Source organism: Amblyomma maculatum, chromosome 11 (genome assembly GCF_055883805.1).
Source record: "Amblyomma maculatum isolate TAMU_Amacu chromosome 11, ASM5588380v1, whole genome shotgun sequence".
NCBI classification, from domain to species: Eukaryota; Metazoa; Arthropoda; class Arachnida; order Ixodida; family Ixodidae; genus Amblyomma; species Amblyomma maculatum.
Genome location: NC_139354.1, coordinates 80,032,011 through 80,058,557, shown reverse-complemented (window position 1 = coordinate 80,058,557; position 26,547 = coordinate 80,032,011). Strand labels below are relative to the sequence as shown.

Genomic DNA, 26,547 nt, shown 5'->3' with positions numbered 1-26,547 from the left:
AGTTATAATTGCCGGAAACAACTCTTGCTGCAAAGGTTTGTACGCGTTCAACATTTTCTATACGTTTAGTGCTTTGAGTGACCCATACCGCGCCAGGCAGATAGATTAAGAGGAAATGAGGGTGCTCGTTACAATACATGAGGGAAAGAAGCCAACAGTCGGCGAGGTTAAGGAAAGCAATCTAGTACCGGAAGAACATTCCTTATGTAAAGCAGCTCTTTTACCTTCTGGGGGCATTATAAAACTTAGGTCTAATAAGGTTTGGCACATGAGATGACTTTAGGTTAAGTATTGAAAATGTCTGTTCGATATTAAATATTCTGAACAATATACCCCGAGATACTTGTAATGTTGGGCATTTTCAAGTAGTGGTCTGTCGAAATATTAGACTGATCTCACAACAAAGTGTTCAAGGGTGAATGACACAAATTGATATTTAGCACTGTTCAAAGACATGCCTCACTTAGTGCACCAAGCATAAGTTTTGTTGAGATCATTCTGCGAACTGCTAATACTGAAATCATCTCGTACATTCGTCTATATGCAACAATCATCAGGGCAAAACCTCATTTTGCATTGTAAATTTTTGGCAATGTCATTTAAAAAGACTCAAAATAGCAAAGGCCCAAAATAGAGCCTTGGGGCACGCCGGCGATTACAGTGAGATGTATTGATTTAGTTCAGTTCCTAAAACATGCTTTGTTAGTCCAGACAAGTTATTTATAATGCAATACACTATTCTGGGGTGTATACTGAGACAAGATAATTTGAATAACAGCAAGGGATAAGGAACGGTGTCAAAAGCTTTCCGGAAATGCAAATATCTGCAGTCTACCTAAAATATAAGGTCAAAAGAGTAAAAGAGGTGATGAGAGGGCTCTACCAGTTGATTTGTACATGACAAGCGAGGCCTGAATCCGCGTAGAGTATCCGAAAAGAAATTATTTCTTTGAAGGTGTTTCATCACAGCCCTGTATTTAATGTATTCCTTTGTTTTGCAACATACGCATGTTAGAGAAAGAGGCCTGCTTTTTCAAGAAAACTTACAGGATTTATGAATAGGAAAGACATGGGCTATCTTTCACCCTGCTGGTAATGAAATAGTATATATTGATTTATCAACCACAGGTATTAAACAAGCACAATTTCTTGTGAGCACGATTTTAATACCAGCGATTGAATACCATCAGGACCGCATAGATAATTTGTTGTTAAAATTGAAAAGTAGCTTGAGAACATCTCTATATATAGTAACCATAGGCATATTCTGGTAGAATATCTCTTGTATTTAGGCAGTTCACCAGTGCAAGTCTCGGAAAAAACAATCTTAAAATAGGAATTCAGACAGCAAGAATTCTCATACCCACCATGCACGTTTTTCATGTTAACTGGTAAACTAAGGAAAAGGGGTGTTTTTTTTGCAATTCGTTTTCACAAATTTTCTAACAGTTTAGGATTAACCTTCAAATTTGCGTTAACCTTCAAAGAAGGGGAGTCTCAAGGGCAATGGCGATGGCATAATTCGGAGCTCCTAACGCGAGAATATGTCTCAAAGTTGTCTCTTGTTGGTGTTATCATCCAGACACGGGGTTTTGAACACATTGTTATATCTTTGCCTAGTGTTCAAAGATAGGGGGTTATATAAATGAGAAAGAGCCTGGTATAACTTCGTGGAGTATGTGTAGTGCCTGCTGTCTGACCGATTGAGGTTTTAGCGTAAATGCAATGCTTCTAGTTACGACTAAAATCTCGCCGGAAGCTATTTTGCACAGTGCTTTAGGAACCAGTACGTACGAAGGAAGACTTCTGGCTGACTTCTGACTTGGGTCAAATAAAGCAGTGAGTCAGAAGACGCCACGTAGCCGCATCATCCGCGACAATGCATCTGGACACCGAGGGATTGTCGCGATGATGCCGCTACCTCGCGTCGTCCGCCTCCTTGCTTTCCTTGACGCCAGTCAACCAGCAGTCTTCCTTCGTACGTACTGTGCGTGATCGTCTGCTGTGAAGGCCTCCCAGGCACTGCTCCGCTTTAAGAAAAGCACAGGACTGATCGAAAGGCTATATTTTTTTTTGTTATTTTAAGTGATATGAATGTGAAGTGATGTGATGTGACATGTCTCTGATGTGGCAGTACTGACTTCACCCATTTCTATATTACCCACAACATTTATATCCACTTACCCCTTTCCGCCTGTGCAGTGCAGCAAATCGATTTTTTACCACTTAACCTCCCTGCCTTTCCTCCTCATCTTCCTTCTCCTCCTCCTGGACACCGGATGCAGTCCCCTGCCTTTCGGTATCTCCTTCCTTGGGCGGGCAATCTGTTATGATCCGTGACCGTCACCTACGAGCGCCGACGCGGCCGCAGCGAAGTGCAGCTGACGCAAGACCATCATACAAAGCAATGGGCATTTCAGCCATTCCAGCGCCGCACATTCGGATGCCCGACGCTCTCTCCCGTCAGTTTATTTCGAACTATTCAAGCTACACGTGTCGTTATGTGTGTGCGTGCCTGTGTGTGAAAAAACTGGCCAAGCCCAGTGCTCGATGGAGACAGCGTTTCATCAGCCGGTAGTAGGAGGTTCCTCCACGCCGCCGTGACTAAGTCAGTAAACCTTGATTTAACATCAATTCTTACCCCTTTCCCTCTAAACTGCGAAGTGTTTAAAAAGCAGCGGCTGCTTCCGCTGAGGGGGACGACGCCTAGACACCAGCTTTTTGAGCGCGTCAGTTCTCTATTCAGGCCTGCTTCTGAGGCCGTTCCTACGTGATGCAGTATTAAGCATTGTTCTTGTTTGTCGACGCCTCGTCATTTTCCGGGAGGGCTGATGCTTTCCGCTGGGCCCCCAGCTGCAAGACAGACACTTATGTTGGCGTTTCAAGCTTCATCTAACAGTCTATATACGTTTTTTTTTTTTTCATTGGAGTTCGGTGGGGAAGATAATGGTTTAGTGAATTTCGGATCGGCATGGTGCTCACAGCGCGCTGTGTGTTCGTTGTCTCTTTGCTCCTATCTCTCCTCCCCTTGCGTACACGAGTTTCCTCAACATGTGTGCGTGGCTTGAGGGGCCCTTAGGTACCTGGTTGGGAAAGTTAACGGGGCGTCGGGACCCATGCCTCTGCTTCTGCTCCCGACCCGAGATCGGGCTTGTTTGTCGTTGCCTGCGGGGCTGGAGAAAATAGGAAATGCACTTGATTGCCGAAACGTCGAGGCCGTCCTTTGCTGCGCTTCTCGAGTAGTTATGTTTTAGACAGAGCAATTATGTGTGTGCCATGTCTTTCGCCACTCACTTAGTTTTCGTTCAGTTGACGAGCGCTTCCCCGTGTCTTCTGTGCATCCTCCAGCAAGATTTAAGGTCGCACGATTCAACTGAGTATACAGGAGGCTGTTCCTAGTCTGCAGAAGCAAAAGCCATCTTTGGCTTGTAGCGAAAGCTCTAGCGTGCCTCATAAACCCGTCCTGCAAGACACTATGTGTAACACCTTCCTTTCTACGTTTACGTTGTTAATTGTTTAGAAATTAATGTAGTATATGCACCAGTGGGTTTTTGTTCGGCACGAAGAGATTTTGAGACGAAAAGCTGAGAAAATCTTTTTATAGCAACTCTGCGAAATTTAGAGCTTGACGTCATACGTAAATCAGCGCTGACCAAGTGGTGAGAACTTCATCTCTCGTATTTAATATTATTTATTAATACTAATATTATTCATTATTATATTCAAATATTTATTATTTTACTAAAAATAATATCACAATCAATACTATTCCTCCAAACTGAAAACTTTTACCCTGTCATCAGCCATCAGTTCTGTACGTTGGTGATCTACTGTTCGTATATGAGAGGAATAACAAGCGCTACCTCTTCTAATGCAGAAGTCAGTAACCTGTTTAGTTCACAGGCAATTTAGCAAATTTCTCCACAACCGGCATCAATAGGCCAAAATACTTCAAAGTAGTGAGACCTCGTGGTTCTTCCAGCCTGAGTTGCTGCAAACACTCGGAATACCTTTTTTGCGACGTAGCCGCAGAAATGGCGACCGCGTTCACTTGCATGCGAAATAGCTATAAGGAAGTGTTTAATTCTTTCAACTTGTTACTTTTCTTGCATGCCGACTTTTTGGCGCGCAATTTAGTTTTCCAGATTATTCTGGAGATATGTTCTGCTGTCTTCCCCCATGTATACTCTATGACACATCATATGAAGGCCGTAGATGTGCTATTTACTTTCATTTATGCTACACAAAGCGAACCTGCTCTCAAATTCATGCGTTCAGCTAGTGTACACAGCTGTGCTGGAGTATTTGTATAGAAATAACAAATAGTTCAAATAAAGTAAAAATGTAATGCCTATACATGGTAAAATAGTGTCACAATGTTGAGACACGTAGTTCGGCATTTCGGTTTGCAAATGGTAATTTGGGTTTGTCACACAGCCAATTGGGTTTGGAAATCGGAGGGATTAGGCACAAGACAAAAATATATTGTTTTCAACTGCCGTAAGCTTGAATTTCAAAAATACCAGGAAATATTTACTTGTACAGAATTTAAAAGTTTGCTGAGATCAGTTTTTTTGTTAACTAATTTCTCCCACCTGCAATAATTTTTTTATGGCATGATAAATGTTGCCCTGGTGCAATTAATGATACAGTTGTTACCTGAGATTTTAAGACTCGATACAAGATAACTGTGAAAGAGCTGATACTCTTCCAGCAGAGCAGAAGCTTTCAAGCCATTTGAGTTCATCTGTTGACAGCACACTGTAGCCGACTGCCTTGCACCCGCCAGCCGCCTACTATGTTACCTCGACATCATTAAATAACAGCATACCCAACTAGTGCAAGAATCTATATTAGTGGTGGTCACCGCGACGCTACTGTAATAGCTCAACGCAACAGTGTCTCATAAGTTAGCGTGAGAGTCTACTGTACGTTGCCAGCAGGATATGATTATGCGCAATAACACGTACAAACAAGCTATCCATTTTTCTTTGCCTGATATGCTTGTCTATTTAAACAATCAATCTTATTTTTACTTGGTGCTGTAAGGCGTGCGTTTTGATTTTGTTATGTATATTTTAAGAGATGCTATGGCACGAACGCGGAACAGACATTTTTTTCTTTCCATGAGTTTCATCCAAAATGGTCTCCAGGTATTTCGTTATATCATGGTGCTCTAGAAGAATGGGGAGCACTATAGTTGGGTGTAGCGTTAACCATCAGAAAGCGAGGAGAGTGGGTCAGAGAGCCCACTCAAATTAGTGACACTATTCCAAATCAAGAAAAAGAAATGGGCATGGGCAGAACATATAATGTGAAAAGAGAACAACAGGTGGTCGCTATGTGCAACAAAATGGATTTCAAGGGAAGGCAAGCGGAGAAGTGCGTTCCGAAAAACATAGTACGGCTGATGAGCTTTCCAATTTGGCATCAATAAATTGGTGTAGCTAACTGAGGACTAGGATAATTTAGAGCTTATTAAGAAGATTTTGCGAATTATGTTTATTATACAAAAATATCTCCTTACTGAGGTGAAGCCAGAAACTTGTTTCCAACCACTGCAGATTTTTATTCTATGTGGATGAAGTTTATCGAAGAGTAGATAAATAGATCTTGAATTGTTTGTAAATATAACTTTTCCACACTGTACCCCTTTATATTCCTGCTTCAAAGGCCCCTAGATGGAATATAGGCTAATTTGGTCCGTAGATCCCTTCAGTACTTTACACGTGTTAAAGATAATACTCTCTTAGCTTCTTTGAATGGCCCTTTTATTACTCACAAATTCGGTGTCGCTAAGAAGAGCTATTAATTCTTCCTATGTTGATTTCCGCAGGCAGCAATCATAAACAATGTCTGGGTGCACGATCATCGCCCTTCAACGAATATCTACCAGTCAATGTTTCGCTGTAATCTAATGAGAGGTTTTGTATTTCACAGCCGTAGAAATCTTGTAGCCTCTGTCGTTTGGTATTTTATATGCAGTCCTTAAGGTGGAATTGTTTTCTTGATGGCAAAGGTTTGTTGCAGACACATTTGGTGCGCTCTTCAAAGGTGAGAAAAAATGCATCCTCAGTGGGTGCTCTGAGGGTTTGGTTTCTGTGAATCAAGCTTTGCAAGGATGGTTACTGCTGTCTATATAATAAACCAATATCCTTCAGTAGTAATAAATTTTTCGCCCGCTCCACCTCTCATGCCATTGCATGACTGTGTTAACGGCTCCCATTTTCTGGCTCAGGGTGAGGATCTTTGTTTCCTAAAGCGTGGAACAACGTTTCGATGTCCATAAAGTAGTAGTCTTTAAACTGTGTCTTCTAATTACCCACCTATACTCATTACCTTGCATTCGACAATTAGCCTATTATTAGGCGAGCATGCGTCACTGATGAAGCAAGCCGAATCAAGCTGTCTGCGTGGCCTTAGAGTAGCTGTTCTGACACCACATTCACGTCACCTAAAAAGCTGAAATTTGGTCTCACCGTCTCACCTCAATAGTGGGAAACAAATTTGTAGCATCTCCAAATTCGGTCGCGTCATCTCGTGTGGTGACGCCAGAAAACACGATGACCAATCACTTCTCCTTCATGTCGTATACCGGCAACCACCGGGGATGAGTTGTTCATTTTTGTTTGCTCACAATGGCGACTATAAAACGTCAACGCAGATTGTTCTAAAAGGGACAATGAAAAGCTAATATTACGGACGAGGAAGAAGAAGCGGGCAGTGGTGTGACCAGGAGCACAAGCCAACGACCATTTCTCGTAGCGCCATATCTGCGACATGAACAACCTGTGTAGGGGCAGGGGTCAGCACTTTTCGCATTTTGCAGCGCAGTTCAGGACTCATTACAGAAACTCTCGGACCGGTATCAATGTGGGGTCCAATGCTATTCTATCGACGATTACGTTGAGCGTTTTGCAGCACGCACGATAAGCTAGGCGACGATTTCAGATGATTTTACCTATTGTAGCATCATCTCTAGACGCTGCAGCACTTAGTTTTCCGTCGGGGAGCGGCCATAGAGACTTGGAGGTTAACTTTGACGGCGCTGTGGCGAATGGGACCGAAGCGATGTGGGCAAGGCGTTCAGGTTTTGTGGGAGCGCTCGGTATCCACGGCAGTGCTTGAAGGGTTGTGATGAAGCAAGAATGGACGGGAGCGGTCATCGTAGATAGACGAGGGTTGAAGGCATGACGTTTTTGCTTAGAACCGTCAACACGGTGTTCGAACTCGCCCACTACACACATAATTTTTCTGGGCACCAAGCTTAATTCTGAACTTTAAAGCAGGCTGGAGCAATCCCACCATCTCACACAAAAGTGTGTGTCAAGTCTAGCCAGGAACCGCCAGACCTTCAACGCTGCTTCCACTGTGAATGAACCAATCTGGGAAATTTACATGTGGCGCGGCTAATAAACTTTACAGTGCAGGGTCTTTTGCTCAATACTTTATTCATGGAGGGCAAGTGCAGATAGCAATGGGACGCTCCAATGATGTCCCATCCCTAAACGATGCCTATCTCACATCGGCTTATTAGACTTTTGTAATAGTGCTTTTCGATGCCGTCGCTGTGCCTCTTCAGAGGCGAAGCATTCGCGAGGCCTGCAAACTGATGCCTTGCTTGTAGACGGTTCACTTTCTATTGCGAGCACATATGGCTATCTGAAAACGACTGAAATGGTCGAGGGAGTGTGTGACCTGGCTGACAACCTCCTATCTCCAGTACCAGCAAAGCCATCTAGTGCATTGCCTGCGTGAAACCTTGCCAGTTCACCCCTGTCCGTCCCTCTCCAGCGCGCCAATACAAGTCATAATCACATGCACCTCGGCTGCGTTTACTCCACCTCCAGCGGTGCAACTCGTCTAGGAGAAGATACTTTAGTTTTGGGTTACTATCGAGTCTGCAGGAGCGTACGACGGAGCTGCATCAATTGTTAGGTCTGCTTTGCACGTTCAGGCATTTCCTCAGTTGAGGTAGGCAGCGCAGGTGCCAGACTCTTGCCTTACTAGTTGACGATCAAGCAACGACCTGGACGCCTTCAAGAACATTCGTGTGTTCGGTAACGCTGTTAGCATCTCTCGAAACCCGGACTCTAGTAACACATACATACATACATACATACATACATACATACATACATACATACATACATACATACATACATACATACATACATACATACATACATACATACATACATACATACATACATACATACATACATACATACATACATACATACATACATACATACATACATACATACATACATACATACATACATACATACATACATACATACATACATACATACATACATACATACACACATACATACATTTATACAATAAATATATATGTATATACATATATATATCGTAATATTGTAATACCAGAACAACTATCAAGCCACCTCTTCCCGCAAAAACTCTTGTATTTGCTGAAGAAGCACCTGGTGATACTGAGGAGCACCGGGAAGATCCAGTGTCGATATAGTGTTTCATCCGAGGAAATGGCACGGCGCGTCATGAGACGCTTTTTGCGGAGCTCATCATAGCTCTGGCACGAAGAAATGACGTCAGAAACGGTTTGGGTGGGATTTGGCGGCGAGCATGTGGAATGCGTCCCAAGCAATTCCTTTGAGGACATGCTTGATCTTCTGTGCTTCAGTCATAGATGGATCACGACGTTTACACAGGTTGACAACAGCCTCAATGTAGCTTGTTAAATGTTCACCTGGCTGCTGGATGCGAAAAGCCAACCGTTGCTTAGCGCGAAGTTTCCGAACAGCGGGGCGGTCGAAAACCTCCGTGAAGCTAGTTTTGAGTGTTGCCTAGGTTTAAATGTCAGCTTCGTGGTTTCGGAACCACAAGCTGGCGACATCACTTAAATAGAAGATGACGTTGTTGAGCTTAACGTGGTAATCCCACCTCTGTAAGCACTCACATGCTAGTATGTAGTCTGCCAGTCCTCTACGTCGGTGTCGTCCGTGCCGGTGAAATACAGGTGGGTCACGCTGCCGCACTGATCCCGAGCAGATGATAGCACTGAGAACAAGCGGGCCAGACTGGGCTACTTGGATCTGTTACTTGGAATGCTTCGATAGGTGAGTGACCCCGAAGCATTCCAAGTAACAGATTCACCGCGAAGATAACCTTAGCCCTGTGCATCTGCATTTAGTTAACTGCCTTCAAGAAGAGACACAGCCAGCGCCGTTGTCTGAGACCATACCAAAAGTGTTCTGTTCATTTTCTCCCCATTCCACCCCACCTCTTGCTTTTCTACTCCCCTGCCAGCACCTTTTTGGCTAATCTGCTTGCCCCCTCTTTCCGGGCCTTCAGAATCTTCACGCTTCCAACATTTTCTTGGTTTGGTCGCCGACCCGTACTCATGTTTTGTCCTCTCCCTCTTTTCTAGCATTCAACAGATCCCACATGGCCGTGTTTCATCTCTTTCTTTTTTTGTGTGGTTGTTCTTTCCTGCGTCTGTACAATTTTCAAACCTTTAGAACTGAAACATAAGCAATGTAACCACAGTCTTGAAAAAGACCGTACAACGGACAACGTCGACGAATAATAAATGAAGTGTTAATGATTTCCTCTATTTCTTCTGCAGCCAAGAACGTCCTTTTCGCAAGCGCATTTATATATATATATATATATATATATATATATATATATATATACAGGGTGTTTCATCTAAGATTTTACCTATTTTTTTAAAATAGGAAAGTTAAGTTTTATTGTCGATTCTTCTTTTAGCTGTTGTATTAAGAGTAGAGAAAAATCAGGAGTACTAAAGCGTACTAAGTAGCTTATAATTAACTAAGATTAGCTAATTAACTTTTTCTTTACACAAGCTAGAAGCTACTTTCAAATTGCAACAGTGAGCTACCGGTGTGAGAATGCCAAATGGTATTTTAAACGACAAGAAACGTGCATTTCTTAAGGACTGCAGCACTGGCAATTCTGGCCACTTTCGACGCACGAAAACGAAACCTAGCAGACGAAGCGCGGAATTGTACGCGCCCACGAGTGACGCAGTCGTGACGTCGCCGGGCGCATCAAGCTGTCTGAAGGAGGCTGCTGCCGCTCGTGAACTACTCGTCTGGCGCTGTGTTATCACGTTCAGTGGTGCGATATCTGTGCATGCACTGCTTTTCTTTTCATTTCACCCTCTGGGAGCCAAACCTTTTAGTCGAGAGGGAGGGCTGATTTGCCCATACCATCAGCGCTACGCCCGCACCATGACAAGCTTCGTGCGCAATGCGTTGGTGATATCTCAAGATCCTACAAGACCATGACGCAGCTCCAGGCGCGTATTTCGCGGGCGGCAGCGGCCGCCTCCAGATGGCTGGTTTCTCTCGGTGACGTCACGGCTGCGTCACTCATGGGCGTGCATAAGTGCGCGCCTCGACTTCTAGGTTTCGTTTTCGTGCGTCGAAAGCGGCCAGAAATGCCAGCGCTGCAGTCCTTAAGAAATGCGCGTTTCTTGTCGTTTAAAATACTATTTGGCATTCTCACACCAGTAGCTCACTGTTGCAATTTGAAAGAAGCTCCTAGCTGGTATAAATAAAAGGTTAATTAGGTAATCTTAGATAATTAGTAAGCTAATTAGTGCCCTTTAAGACTCCTGATTTGTCTCTACTCTTAATACAACAGCTAAAAGAAGAATCAACAATAAAACTTAACTTTCCTATTTTTAAAAAATAGGTAAAATCTTAGATGAAACACCCTGTATATATATATATATATATATATATATATATATATATATATATATATATATATATATATATATATATATATATATATATATATATGAAGGAAAGAAGCCAACAGTCAGCGAGGCCAAGGAAACCATTGGGGATTATGTTTTACGTCTTCTTTTTTCATTTTTACTTGGATAATCACAGAAATGAGTAATGTAATCTGCTTAGGGGAAAGATAATTAAACACAAATTAGAAGAAAAAACAACGTGCCGATGGTGGGGACCGAACCCACGACCTCCGAATATCACGTCCGGTGCTCTTCCAACTGAGCTACGTCGGCTGCTGTCCCCCCTGCTACTTTCTCGGGTGTTAATGTTATCTGTATACGAACCTTGAGAGTGTTCACCAGCGCCACCCTCAACCATAGCGGCGGACGTGGAACGTCCTGTGTTCCCGCCAGCGTCACGTAGAACGTGAACAAGAGCGAGGGCGAAAGCTTTTCTAGAACCCTCTTACGCTACCTATGGCTTCAAGACTGCCAGAACCGAGACCCCCGTAAGCTACAAGCAGATAAATGAAGGGGAAATGAGGGTGCTCGTTATAATATATGAAGGAAAGAAGCCAACAGTCGGCGAGGCCAAGGAAAGCATTGGGGATTATGTTTTATGTCTATTTTTTTTCATTTTTACTTGGATAATCACAGAAATGAGTAATGTAATCTGCTTAGGGGAAAGATAATTAAACACAAAGTAGAAGAAAAAACAACGTGCCGATGGGGGGGACCGAACCCACGACCTCCGAATATCCACCCACGACCGAACCCACGACCTCCCAATCCTTTCCTTGGCCTCGCCGACTGTTGGCTTCTTTCCTTCATATATTATAACGAGCACCCTCATTTCCCCTTCATTTATCTGCACATATATATATATATATATATATATATATATATATATATATATATATATATATATATATATATATATATATATATATATATATATATATATATATATATATATATATATATACATATATATATACATACATATATATATATCCAGCACTTCGTTGTGGGGCAGCGTAGTGATTATTGCGCCGAATGGGTCACGGGTTCACCGCATGCCTTACTACGGCAGTTTTGGGAAAGGTATTCCCTTCGTCAGGGAAGCTTCGCAATTGCAACTGATTGTAAAGCTACCTGATGAAGGGTATACCATTCGCGAAACTCTCGGCGCAATAATCAGTACACTGACCCACGGCAACCTGCTGATACATATACACATCCAGCAGGTTGCCGTGGGTCAGTGTACTGATTATTGCACCGACAGTTTTGGGAATGGTATACTCTCTGTCAGGTAGCTTTACCATCAGTCGTAATTGCAAAGGTTCCCTGACGAAAGAAGCACCATTCCCAAAACTGCCGGAGTAAGGCATGCGGTGTGGCCGTGACCCAGTGAGGGCTGATTACAGTTGCCCATCCCAATCTTCAGAAAACGAGCAGTTACGTTGTTTCCGTCATGCTACGGTTTACGCACATCTATTTGTAGGCTTTAAAAGGAGATGTCACGAGACCAGCTATTATTTTAAATTATACCCCAAGTGTGTCACCCAATATCTGAGCGAGCACTAAAAAGAAAAGCGAGTTTGGTTATCTCAGATGCGTCTCCGATCTTTAAAGTGGCACTGCTGTTAGGAGCGTTTGCTGTTTTTTATTGCTAGGGATCACTGTTGGCTGATGAAAAAAAATTGCGTAAAGGCTATCTTGATTAAAACAACATATCTAGCCGTTTTCCTGGAAGGTTTACAGCTTTTGCTCGACCCTTTTTTGGCAAGGCAATAAATAGAAAAATAACTAAAGACCTTTTTATTTTATTGAAATTTGATGGAGGAAAAATTGGTGCATACTGGATACACTAATATGAAGCGCTATTTGTTGGTTGGAATAAGCCTAGGGCTCACCGTATCTTGTAAAACATTGGTTGCACTTAGTTTGTACACGGGGAATATATTCTTATACGCGAGTTCCTCAGGTTATTCAGTAAAAAAGAAAACGAAAAGACAAAAAGGAAAAGTACATTGAGGCCATCACGGAGCCTCACTGCGCCAAATGGCTAGCCGCACGTTCAGCGTCGCTACGATAGCAAACCTAGCATTTTGTGAGCAGTAGAAACTGCTTAGAAACTATCCGCTGCTTACCAGAAAAAACTATTCTAGCTATATGACCATTTTATACTAAGACTATATGGTTAATCGATTGGAAAATGTTATTTTCATTCAAAACAACTGTAAGGTAGTGTACACGTGGTTATAGTTGAGTCCTGCACCGGAGTTTATTTAGAGTTTCTTATCGCTTTCAGAGTTGCATTCGGCATGATACTGTTTCGCGTAGTAAAATCTTAATCTATTCCATAGTTATCCTTCAGGCCAAGGTTATATACAGGCTTGCAAGCAGAAGAGTAATTCTAGATTAAACTGCAGCAGCCCAGACGGCCAAAAAATTCTGGACAGAACTCATATTATCCCCTAGACAGCTCGATTAGTGTAGTTGCCGCCAATTATTTTAACAATGAAGTTACGGCAGCACTTTTAGGTTATTAATGCGATGTACTGCTTTAAAGTATTATGCAGAAGCCAATCGCCTATGAATGTTTTCTTGATTATAATGTTTCAATCTCTAACGCAAAACATAAATTTTTCACCTTATCTTCGACGCTTCCAAATTTTTCATGACATTCTGAGCAGTTATTAAAATTATGGCACGGTATTATTTCCAAATTGCCTTTCAGCTGGAGGTATATGAAAATTTTGTAGCAGCAAAGTTTGTGAATTTCTTATCTTTTTTTTACGTGAAACCTTTATTCCTTATTCTTAGGCAATATCTCATCAAGTGAAATTCATAGTAAGCTACTAGGAGCCTCAAACACAAATAATATATTTTACTTGCTTCAAGAAATATGCTCATGCATTGGTTTTAGAAAACTACCTTATTAAAAGTCAATAAAACAATTGTAATTCAACGAAAAACTGGCGTAGGAGAAAATTGATTACTACGATTAATTTTAAGCTGTAATGTTATTCCTTCTTTATTACGGATGTGAATGTACATATGTAAATTTAATCAGTTATCACGCGTTGTTCTTGAATACAAGTAGCTGTGGTCGTGCGGCTCGGAATATTGATTTTTTAGCATTTAATTTACTTTCATTATTTTTCATTATGCTGCGTTCATATTCACTTCTGCCCTGTATCTTTCTGTTAAACTGCACTGTGTCTTAGTGGTCATAAATATGAAATTCTGAATTCATTTAAGTGCTGCCATCATTGTTGAAGTTTATATTCTGTCACATTCAGCGTCACCCGAAATTTACATCCAAAGAGTGCTCTGATTTTTCTGCATCGACCGTTTGCCCTCAGAAAGATCAAAATCCACGTATTCATTTAAGGAGCTTGTTTTCTGGGTCCCATATATTACACTGAATTTATGGGTTTTATATTGTAGATACTGTAGGAATCGTATGGTTAATGAATACAGCGAGCGCGAAATCACTTCGGCCGCGGTACCCTAATTCAAGATCAAGCGAATTAAATAATTTTGTATCAAATAGACACGTTCTTCCAGAAAGTGATGGAAGTGGCGCACAGCAAAGTACATGGCGAGCAACTTCTCGCGTGACAAACTATAACGGGTCTGAGTAGGAGTCTTCTCTTCGAAAAAAATTTGAGGAGGCGATTTGCACCGATAAAATGCGATGAGTCGGAAGCTTTCGTAGCGCGGTGGTTCTTGAGTCTTTTGCGCCGTCTTTACTGCACTCTGGCGGACTTCTCACCGCCTCATTAGTGCCTGTTAAATGATTTCACAGAGTGATATTAGAGTTGTATAACGTTTATTCGAGTTTGGCACAGTGTCTTTAGAGGGACGCGCATAGATATACACTCTTAAGCCTAAAAAGATTTTTGCATTAAAATGCGAGGAGCTGCCATGCTCCATAAGTGGGCTGTTTTAGAACAGCGCCCACAGCACACTGGACATCACGACTGCCAGGTAGTGTAGGTTTGCCAAGCAGTGCGACTTCGGCCAGCGCTTGCTTCACGGTGGCAAATGTTTTGTTGGCATGTTCATTTCATTTTAGGCGGTGTGTTTTTTGCTTTGTTGTGAGAAGACGATTCAAGCGCTCATCCAAATTTGTAGAGTTATGAATAAAACTACGGCAGTAGTTTACCATGCTCGGAAACTAAAGCAGCGAAGTAACAGGAGTAGGTTGAAGAAAATTCGTCATTACTTGCACCTCGGACGAAAAACGTCGAATGCAAACTAAGTCATTATCATGTCCAAAGAATGCATGCGAACGCACAACTAATTAACTTTTAGCTCTGCTGATGACTATGTCATGGTCAGAGAGATGAGTGATTAACTGTCGCAGGTGATACCGGTGCTCGTCAATGGAGTGGCTGGCCAGAGCAGGGCGTCCACGTAGGCGAAAACAAACGTCAGACAGGCAAGAACAGTGTGTATATAGAGGACGATGTGGATCCTTGATATATGTTCATGCCATTGGGGAATGCAGTGAAGCCCTGCATGTGTTGGAGTAGGGAGTGACAGAGTATGGTGTGGGTTTTGAGAGAGGAGTAGTCATCACATGGCCTTTAGTCGATAGTGTTTTGGGCTACCAATTGAAGTGGAGAGTACCAAGTGCTAAAAGATGGTTGAATAATTCCAGCGCAAGCATGTGCTTTCTTGATCGCGAGCTACCTTGAGCTTGTCCGGAGCTAGAAGGCGTTAAGGGGAAGACACGTAGTCCCGTGGACACCAGACTGTGGTGCACCGCATGGCGCACATGCAGGATCGTATCTAGTGGTGCTGTAGGGGGTCGGTATTAATGAAGTAGAGGGCCACATAGTGTATCGCCAAGTGCTGTAGATTGGAGCCGCATCATGATTTACCCATGTTGCAAGGCCTCGTACGAAGGGCGAGTGGTGGAACCCAAGTCAGCGATACTTGACGTCGACAAGGACACCATGGTGGGTGCGGAAGACTGTGCCGATAATAGACGTGCGGACGTCAGCAAGTACAAAATCAATCGAAACAGTGATGGAAGAACCATGTTCAGGGTCTGAGAGCTCTTTTTATGCACCGGATGCTTCAGCCGTTCGCGGGCCGAAGATGCGTGAGCGGTCGCAAAGTACTATCAAGGCGGGTTGCAGGAAAACACTGATTTAGGCCCATGTATCAATGAGTACGGTGGTGCCGATGGCGTTGTTAGATGCATACAAAAGGGGACAAGGTGCGAGTCCTTGATCGCCCTTGGCCGGTAGTGGTAGAAAGGCTGGTTTCTCACCCGACGAGAGGAAACCTTATTCTACCGCTCGCGTGATCTAGAGAGAGCATTGCTACAATGTCAACACAATCTCAAGAAACACGCAGAGAGTAACGTAGATCCGTTAGAGGTTTGAAAACAGCCCACTCGCGTACATGTAGTGCACGGGAGTGCAAGGAATGACGGGTAATTCCTCCCTTAGCCCGTCGGGGCCACCTGCTTGCTCCGGCCGTAGGACTAGTATTCCAAACGCACAGTCAGGAGGCATGAACTGTGCCGATTCAATGTGCTCTGTCACGAGCGTGCAGACCACGCCATTTGTGCAACTGAAATTCACGATACATGCGGTGCAAAGCGACTGTGTCTCTCTTCTGGCATATTTCGCGTGCCTGCAAGCCGTCGGTTTTGCTTTCACGATGTTCTAGTGGTAGCAGGATACACATATCTCCGGCACAGTGGTAGTGCCGAGATGTTAGAATGGAACGTCGTTTTGCACCTTCATGAAATTGCCTAAATCTCAGCTCCTCGTAAGCGCATGCAAATACAATCTGCTATATGTACATCAGCCAAGACTTCACCCAAGGGCCTGCACGAAATAACCTTGTCTTTAAGAAGATAAAATGTGTGCGTCCGACGTATTTTTGGACTTCATAAAAGAAATCTTTTTTGTCAAGAGCCAAAGTAAAAAGGGAAGCAATTATGACACTGTTCCGTGAACAAAACTGGTATTAATAAGTCAAATAAATTTTGCATTTCAAGATCAGTGATGCTTAGGGTCGTGGGTAAAGAGCGTCTGAATTCTCTAGACTAAGCCCACAATCCTGTAATATATGTCAGCGTGGCATATACAACATTAATTTTAAGGTTAACTGTACAGAACTATGAAACTAAGAAATATGCACATAAATGGATCGTCACACAAGTTAACGGGACAGAACCATTGAGAGGTGCTACACTTATATGCATGGCGATAAGAAACACTGTATAACACTGGTAATGAGAGGTGTGACAGATATATTGTTACGAGCAAATGTATCTGATTATTAAAAACACATGGCCCGAACACACATATTCGAGGCACATGTATCAAGAGCAAAAAACTCAGCAGGCACATGTATTTGATTATTTATGAAGGCTTGGGTGTAGTTTTAAATCCGTAATTGTTTCATGAGTGTGTAACTTCCTGGGTTTCAGAATGGCGGGTAGTACAAACATTTATTTAATGGCAATATTAACTAATGTGTAACTTTAATACCAATTTTAGTGCTTTAAAACGTTTTCTTTGTACATGTCTGGAAGGGGAAGTAATTCATTCCACTAAAATGGCGTTCTGTATGACTATAGGATGGGATATTGGTGATCTCACGGATTGATTTCTTTTGTAGAATACAAATTTATTTCATTTGGCAACAGTAGGAAGGCTTCGTAATGAAGGACAGCAATTTATGCTTGCCGAGATTAGTGAATTATATATAAGGAGTTTGACTCGTTTTCGTAAAAATATCGTAGTTTTCTAAGAATGCCAGGCACTCCACAAACGTTTGGTTGCACTGATTGCACTTGCGGGTGCCAATTCAAATGTTTGTCCAACAGTGCATCAAGATACTTAGCTGCAGGCCCAACATAAAGTTTTGAATCGTTTTGTTTTAAAGCAGGTAGATGACCAAATGACTTAGTATTTAAACATTTCTACATCGAACGCTTCATTCCAGGCATACCATGACCACTACCAAATGCAAGAAAAGTGTGGTACCTAGATGGAAGTCTCTGTCTCCTGTACAAGCTATATTTAAAGACTCCATTAGGATCCGGTATGATTTTAATGCTTCTATAAACAATAGAGTGTATGGGTCGCGAAGTACCTACGAAAATGTATCAGTTGTCCTTACCTACCACTGAAATAGCAGAATACTGGCGATGTGCCAGAATAGTTACTATCAATAAATCTGAGACCAAATTGCACAATAACTACTATAAACAAGCACCACTAAACACGCATATGCTGCAGAATTCAGAAGCATGTTGTATAGAAAGTTTCATTATATATCAGGAAAAAATAGCACTCTCAGAATAGTCGACAATTCTGTGAGGTCTATTCACAGTTACACAGCGTGAAGAAATAACTCACAACTTGAGTAAAGCATTTAACAGAAGAGGTCAAATGGAGGCAAACTTTTTAGATTTCTATAAAGCATTCTACGTCGTTCCATACCACGACGTAATCACAAAAATATTGCTGCAGGGATAGAAAGCAGTTCTTTTATGGATTGCTTCCTACCAAATTAACCGGAGGTTGTGCGTGGCTTGGATGGTTGCGTGTCGAATAACGTCAATCTCCCCTCAGGTGTATCATGGGTTTGTGATTGCTCCTATTCTGTTCCTAATTACGGCAGTGATTTATCTTCCTATGATGATTAACCAGTGAGCATTAGGCCCTTTGCCGAATTTTGGGCATTGAGCACAAACAAAAGGAAAATAGAGGAAACAATTAGGCTTAATGATTTGTTAAAGTCGATTCGTTCTTGGTGTCGCAAAATAGCGAATCAAGCTTAATACAACTAACAACGCGAGTACAAGTTTTACCAACAGAAGCGCGTGGAAGTTGTCCTACCCACTAGATGAAAATGAAATAACAATGTGCAATCATGTCAAATATTTGGGTGATTTTATACCAGCGACGTAAGCTGGCATCTTAATATAGACTATATTTTACAAGGCCGAATGGAAACTATGGTTTCTCTGGAGGAATTGTTAAAGCTGCACAAGAAGTCAAATTACATGCGTAAAGAATACCTGTAAGGCCTTCAGTAGAACACGGTGATGCAATCTGGACCTTCCATCAAAAGCATCTGATAAATATAGTAGAGTATTTCAAAAGTAAACACCGTGGCCTATATATCTATCTCATTTACGTCAATTTAGCGTCAATAATGTGCGAAAGAGAACCTGTCTGCACAGACTCTGGCAATCGAGAACCATTTCCCGATATAAATTCCCCTTTCAACTGTGTCATTGACATTTATTAATCCCATTATTCCCCTCAGTCGTCGTCAGAGACCTCTTGTATTACGGCGGCAGCCATGGCCTGATCTAAGACTCTACGCTGGTCTTGATCTTCCCGTTTGAGCAGCAGTGGCTTTCATAATCACCAATTCTGTTTGACTTGCCAAAGCTAGTGCATGGCCACACAATATTCATCATGTTTTCGATTTCATCGCATTTGTTTCACCGAGCGATAAGTACCTCTGTACCATCTACTTAAAAAGGTGTGGATTCAGCAATACTCCAGTTTTCAGTGTCCTCCACCTACCTCTTCTCACTTATTGTCATTTGTGCAGTTTCTTATGGCTGTCATTCTAGCTGGCAATGTATAAATTCACCGAATTGTGGGGGCTGCTCGCACAGAGACTAATGCTATCCCAAAAATAATCACCTCGGGCCAGCCTATGCGCATTCTCTTTGCAGTAACCCTTGCTGCGCAGGCGTCCAAACTAACGCGGCCTGCTCTGTCGTAGCCTCACCGAAGGCGAGTTTTACTGCTGTAAAAAATATTCTACCCGCGTCGTTGAATACCGATTTGTTATCGCTAAAATATTCTTGGCACGATATTCCATCTTGGCCCGATATTCCATCAGGGCCAGCGCTGCGGCTACCTCCTCCAGCTCGGTTGCTGTAATTTGATGCTGCACCAAAAGATCAGCCCTCCTTTCTCCCTGCAAACTACCGCGGCTTAAGCTTGCCATTCGCATCCTCCATAGCATCTGTGTGGAATGTTTGCGACCTATATTCAAGCCTAACCTGTAGGATTCTGCCTCTGTCGCTACGTCTGTGGTCGTTAAGCACCTGGTGCACATTTCGGGAGAGCGGGCGTACATTTAACATCTCAGTGACATTTGAGGATATGTTTGTCTGCACTCGTAGGACGAGCTCTGGGCTTGTGCCCCCGCATCTCAAGAATACAGATAAGAGTACGACTTATCATCATGTGTTGTTATTTGGATGCTCTAGCCGTTTCTATCAGCGTACTGAGAGTGTAGATATTGCGAGACTGAAGCAGGCCAGGCTGCGTTTTGTATATATGCATCTCCTCCGATATACGTGAACTGCTCTCAGTCTGATGCATTATAGATTTAATAGTCCAAGCAACATCAAGTCAATAGGATTTGAAGATGGTTGTAGATGATTTCCGCTATGCCCGTTGATGTATGAGACTTCAGTTGGAAGAGTGACCTGTGCAATCCATGGAATCTAAGTGGTGAACGGATGCCCTTGGTAAGATGTGAACGGAAATTGGATGAATTATCGGTCTGTTGACTAGCTAGCTTCAAGGACGAATAAAGACAACTGTGAATTGCATTCATTAGAATGCCTGTTGAAAGTTGACTATTGTCTACCTTAATTTTTGGTGCGGTTTCACTTCATTAAGAAGGTTTCTGAAAAGTTTCCGTACACGCAGTTACGTGCCACTAGCCATTGCAGGTGTCGCAGAAAGGTAACCATATCTTTGAAGTGACATACTTGCCATGTGCTTCACGCTATTGGTGTTGTTGATGAATGCGCATTTACACTAAGCGATTTATTCTGTTTTTTTTTCTCGTTCGCGCACATATGAACAGTCAAAAGGCTGGTTGACATGAAGGTAATGCGATACTATATTCTCCTTATTTCAACGACCATATCACATCACCCCTATAGGCATGTGATGCATATAGTACAGTTGCGTGCTGTTGAAACAAACACGTGCAGTACACGCTCAGGTAAACCTTTTTCGGAGTATACTCTTCCCTTGTGGGAAAGAATGTCACTTTAATTTAATTATTGCCCGGATGTACTTTGAGCAAATATATTCACTTCCCAGTGGGTCCTTTATGAATGCCCCTAAAAGATTTAGTGTTCCCTTGCTCAGGTCATGTATCATGCAATTTTTGCTTATCACATTGTGCCGAGTCACATGAGAGACGGCGTAGTGGAGGAGTCGTTAAATTTCTACCATCGGGGGTGTTTTAACATGCACTGACATCGCACACTGCACGGCCGACTTGCCTTTTGCCTCCATTGAAAAGCGACCGTCCCGGCCAGGATTCGATCCCGCATCCTTGGGCACAGTATCCGAACGCCCTAACCACGGCACCACCACGGCGGGAGAAACGTTATAATTGTGTTGGTGTAAGTATCTTTGAAGTTTTATTACGTAGGACAACATTGATTTCCAGCTTTGTGGAGGACAGATGTCAAGCGAAAGTAAGGTCAGTGGCATTGTTTTGCGGCTGTTTGTAGTCATAATCCCTTGGTTTCAGTTTAATGTATCAACAGTAAAAGAGAGTTAGAAACCTAAAGTAGGAGAGATGTAACAGGTATGCGTTGAACTAAACATGCTAAATTATAATTTAAAAGTGTGCTTGTTAAATATGGCTAATACTTAAGTAGAATTTTATATTTGATTGCCTGTATATATATACCTATTAGGGGACACAAAATGTATATTTATCAATTATATCGCCTAATGGTAATGGTATTTAAAATGGAGGTGGTTCGAGCAGCTTCACGATCTCACCGCGGATTGCAGTGTTAGAGGTCGACAGCAGGTGCCCCCTGTACCATGTTCTTCGAAGACTACACCCGATCAAACCGCAGCGAGAACACCAAAGTCACGATTCTAATCCATGTGTCCATTGTCTGAGTCCAGGAGACGATTTGAATGAACGATGGCTTTATAGAGTGTTTCCAGGCATAGTACACGATAGAACAACATCGCCACAGGGCTCAGATGACTGGTTACACGCAACTGCTTTCGCAAAGCGCCGGCCAGGGAGAATCCGCCATGCCCCCTCCGGCCGAGTTGCACAAAACATAGCAGAAGCTCACAACGGTCTCTTTTGACCACCAGCCGAGCTAATTCTTTTATGGGCCACAAAGCCGTTGGTATTCGAACAGTCTATTCAGTATGCAGTAGTTGGTGGCGGGCTAAGAGGAGCAATAGCGATCGCGCTGGTCTTCCGCCGCGGATCTGTCGCGGCGCGATGTGGGAAAGGAGGGCGCACCTTCATAGCTCCTGCGGTCGCAGAGGTGCCAGAGTGTTTAACTCGCGTGTCCGGGCACTCGCGATGCCGAAGCATCTCAAAGCACCGGTGTCATGTGGAGAAGCCCAGGAGCTTGTAAAGGAGCATCCGCCGCCTTCCTGCATCATTTCAACTCCATTCGTCGGCCACTGCAGGAGCCGTGCGAATCGCGACTAGGAGGCCGATCCTAACAATGCATTCCGTTTGCCAACTCCCATTGGGTTAGTTTAGTTTATAGAAAATGAAACGATCAGTATCTGTCACACCTCCAGCTGGACACCTGCAGTGCTTCATAAGGAAGGCAGGAACAAAGAAGTGAAATATGAGGCAGCGAAAGAGTTGGCATATTGTAGCGAGACCTACACTGCGCAAATTAGAGCCGAATTCGCATGGTTAGTCGTAGCCAGAACTGCGCAAGCACTACTTCCATGACCACATGCTGTGCCTCTGTGTGGGTGCTTCATCTGTGAAAACATAGATTGTGAGCGCGTGTATGCGCGCGGCATCTTCGCCGGTTTTTAAAAGCTGCTTTGGAGGAAGCCGAAATCATTGCTTGACGTGAAGAAGCCGGTCAGCGTAAGGATGCAGGCCGAAGGGCTAAGCGTGCTTTAAAAGACGCCTGAAGAGCGCACAAAATGACTCGCCAAGCGGCGACGTAGAGATGTACAGCGACAGTTGCGTCGAGTCGATGCAGAACACCTACGTCAAAAACAAGAAAGTCGAGAAGAATCACAAACACAATTAAAGAGCCCTGCACCTCAGAACACACCAATGGGCTGGCGGCCAGCGCATCGGTGACGAGCACGTTCAAATCTCCCTTTCTAAATAACGAGTGCAGCTATTTCTTTTCCGCATGCTAAATAGTGTGGCATGGACGGAATGTGAGAATGGTAATTACATTCATCATAGCCAAATTTGAAGCTAGCTTTCCTCGAATGGCATGCCGAAACGCCGCAAGTTGTTAATGCTTGCACTCCGTACTAATGTTTACGCTCTTGCCAAGTAACGGATGCCCATTTACAGCGTTAGCCACGGGCACTGGTACCCGTCGATGCCGCTCGGTTTATCAATGCTCAACAATGTTGCTGAACAGTACCTCTCGCTACGTATATCCTAGCCGAATTGTGCTGAGTTACTACAAACTTTTGGACCGAAAACGTTCGACCAGCAGAAACTCAGTAGCGTGCAAAGGCATCGCTTAGCAAGAGAGCGCCTTTGCGTTTTGCCTTTACAAAAACGTTGCCGCCTTGGCTGGTTTTAATAGTGGGAGGCGGGCTGGTTGGTGACTAGTATTGGAACGCATCATGAAACTGCGCTAAAAAACAAGGGACAGGAAAGAAGGCGACCTTGTCTTTCTAGTTCAATGGGCCCTGTTCTACCTTCTCTTCACCGTGCTAATCCTTCTATTACCCTTGTTTACTTGACTACGATGATGATTTGCCGTTAGCGTGTGTGTGCGTTCGCCATTTAATACCGCCTCGTTCTACCGGAGGTTGTGGCCCTTTTCTTCCCATGTACTCTGACAAGACATGCTTCAAAACTGAAGATGATACTCCGCTCTGAACTTCCGCCCTTTGTCCCGTCTCCTTCTTCCCTGTCCCTAGTCTTTTTGAGCTGTTTCATGATGTATTTAAATACTTGATCGGTTATCAGCCCGTTTACTCCGGTTCAATTGCTGAGGGCCTTAACTACTAAGACACCGCGACAGGTGAGGCTCCAATTTAAGAATCGACTTTTCGTTTAATCAGTCATCGTATATTTCTGGATATACCATCTCACACGTAGCTTTTAGCCCACAGTCGTTCCATACCTTCTTACAGGAACGAAGTCCAGCACATTATGACATGAATGTGACTAAACTAAACCACCCTTTATATTTTTATTGTCCAACGTAGTGTCAGCTACGAGGGACATTACTGTGGAGGGTGGCGGATCGAGCTATACGCGATTTCCCAACTTATTGTATTCAAGGGTATAAGAAAGGAGGCAAGTCCTAGCCCCATTGAAACAAGCTGGAATCTGTTAGCGGTCCTGTTTCTTATTGAGCACAATAGTAATCATCTTTTTATTTTTAGTAAGGAAAAATACCTACGCACAAATTTTTTACGCGCACGTTGAACATTATCTTGACAACCTGACAACTTAATGTTTACGCCAACAGTTATGGTGAAGCAGTATTTGCAACTTCAAAACAAAATCATAAGCCAACACCGAGAAAGAGATCGAATATTGAGCGTGAGCTGAAAAGTATAGTTCATTTTCTTATTTTCGAGGCATAAACTGATTTAGCAATGCTCTGATCAGCTGTGTTTATATCTGGAGTAAATTGTGAATGGTGACACCTTCGTTTTATCCTATAATCCGCCGTTATGTCTCAAAATGAATGGTGTGGGCCAAATTACGGCAGCAGTATTTAAATGCTTCCTCCATCTTTCCGATCTTTAAAGGCCTCCTCCATCCAGGCATCAGACCCGGCTCGTGCCGTCCACACCGTAATATCGTCGCTGTAGAACGCGTGGTCCACGCCTTCGATTTGCTTGAGTAGATTGGGCAGGGTCAGGAGGGCCAGATTGTAGAGCAGGGACGTCAAGACCGTACCCTGTGTTTGTGTGTGGGGGGGGGGGGGGGAGGCCCTCATCAACGAGCTGGACAAGGAATATCCAAGAAAGAGCTGCCGCCAAACGTTATTGTCACCATCAACAGAACGGCCATGAAGCTAACACAGAAGATTAGGCTCCCCGGCCTACTACTTCAAAGCGACGGAAAGCCACACGCTGCCGTCACAAAGATCAAGACTACAACCGAGCAGATACCTAGTATCTCTCATCTTAGTATCTTTAAGGCCACAGTTTTTGTTAGATACCCAGTTTCTAACAGAAACCAAAGCCTTAAAGAGTACGATGCCAAGCGTCTGATACGCGCGTTCGTCGTGTCGCGGGTCACCTACTCTGCCCTCTATCTCCAGCTGACAAAGGCGAATAGGAACACCCTAAACACGATGCTTCGTAAGGCAGCGAAGCAAACACTGGGAAGGCCAATATACTCGTCCACGTAAAGTCTGCTTGACATGGGTGCCCACAACACTGTGGAGCAGCTCATTGAAGCCCACCTCTCTAATCTGAGAATCAGACTCAGTCACACGGCACACGGACGAACCATCTAACGCAAGATAGGATGGATGGTCGAGACAGTACCCATCAAGGCAGCTCTTTCGGAAGACTTGAAGACTACCATTCAGACCAAACCCCTTCCGCGGAACATGACGTCGGGCAAGGATGACGAGAGGCGCACCGCGCGGGCCAAAGCCATAGCCCGGAAGCTGGAAGAGAACCCCAGGGTCCTCTACGCGGATGCCTCACTCGAAATACAGTAAACGTGCAGCAGGGGTGATTACGCCAAAATGCAGAGAGATCATCAGCGTGTCGATTAAGAAAACAGACCCCATCGTTCTCGAAGAAGCGGCCGGGGCCCTCGCGCTCGCACAGCTGAGCGTGGACACCATGGTCACCGACTCAAAACAGCCTATGGAAACTTCCGCAGGGAGGTAATCTGCACCGCGGCAAGAGCCATTATATCCAAGTGAAAGCTTCCGGGATGAGGCAGAGATCGTGAGGGTCCTGGCTCACTCGCAGGTAGCAGGCAACACCATTGCCGACTATCATGCCCGCGCAATGTCAATCCGGGCCGAGCAATAGCCGGAAGAGCTACCGCACCCGGTTACCCGCATTTGGGAGATTATTCGAATTTACCGAGAGGAAAGATGCAGACTGCCAGAACCGCACCCAAAACTCACCAGGCAACAACAGACAATCCTGCGTCGAGCGCAATCGGGATTGCTTGCGCATTACGTACTGATGAATCGCATGTACCCTGGAGAACACGATATGCTCTGCCCTTTTTGAAAAAAGAAGAGTGCGCCCTGCTGCACTTTTTTTCAGAATGCACAAAACCTTAGACCCCCTCCTCCACTTTCCGCCAATACGCACAATCCCTTGAGGGATGGGAGACCTTGTTATCCAGCCGCGCCCTATCGATTCAGCTCGCACTGACAGACAGGGGCCAGGAGCTGCTGGAAACATATTGGCCCCGCTACTTGCGAACCACCACATCTAGTGCCTGCATGCACCACCGATTTATTCCAGGTACAATAAATGCTGATTCCTATTAATCGCTAACTACGCCCGGTCCTCAATTCGTATCAGAAGATCGCCAAACCTATGCCACTCGACGATTACATTTCCCAGGTCTCCGATCGCTTACTCCGATGCTGTGACGTCTTACCCGCGCCGTTAAGGGAAAGTGCCGTGAAACCTTTAAAACTGTATTTGTTGTTTTTTAACAGCTTCCACCATTCGGCCTTATCACTGTCATTCTGGCACGCGTATCAATTATGTAACCCGTGTTTGTTCATGCTCGTTGTCGCGATACGACGCGTTATCATTTTCTTCGTCGCGAAC

At 43.8% G+C, this 26,547-nt stretch overlaps 1 protein-coding gene, 1 long non-coding RNA gene and 1 other non-coding gene across 9 annotated transcripts in view; 1 reads left to right on the top strand and 2 right to left on the bottom strand.

Moving 5' to 3' along the window:
* Nucleotides 1-6,627, bottom strand: part of LOC146174244 (uncharacterized) — a 57,102-nt gene extending 50,475 nt beyond the window's left edge. The window contains exon 1 of one of the 7 annotated variants that reach the window (XR_014702241.1): nucleotides 6,480-6,503. Coding sequence is in view for 5 of the 7 variants with exons in the window: in XM_084584827.1 (XP_084440953.1) it covers nucleotides 2,983-3,053 (71 nt within the window). In the remaining 2 variants the exon portion in view is untranslated. The other 6 variants (XR_014702240.1, XM_084584824.1, XM_084584828.1 and 3 more) reach the window with 6 other exon arrangements.
* Nucleotides 6,628-10,980: 4,353 nt separating this feature from the next.
* On the bottom strand, nucleotides 10,981-11,053 carry TRNAS-UGA (transfer RNA serine (anticodon UGA)). Its single transcript has one exon. It is a non-coding gene; the product is annotated as a tRNA-Ser (tRNA).
* Nucleotides 11,054-17,743: 6,690 nt separating this feature from the next.
* LOC146174242 (uncharacterized) overlaps nucleotides 17,744-26,547 on the top strand; it is a 49,130-nt gene continuing 40,326 nt past the window's right edge. Inside the window, exons 1-2 of the long non-coding RNA XR_014701966.1 lie at nucleotides 17,744-17,842; nucleotides 21,095-21,197. This is a non-coding gene — a long non-coding RNA (uncharacterized LOC146174242). The remainder of the gene's footprint in view (nucleotides 17,843-21,094; nucleotides 21,198-26,547) is intronic.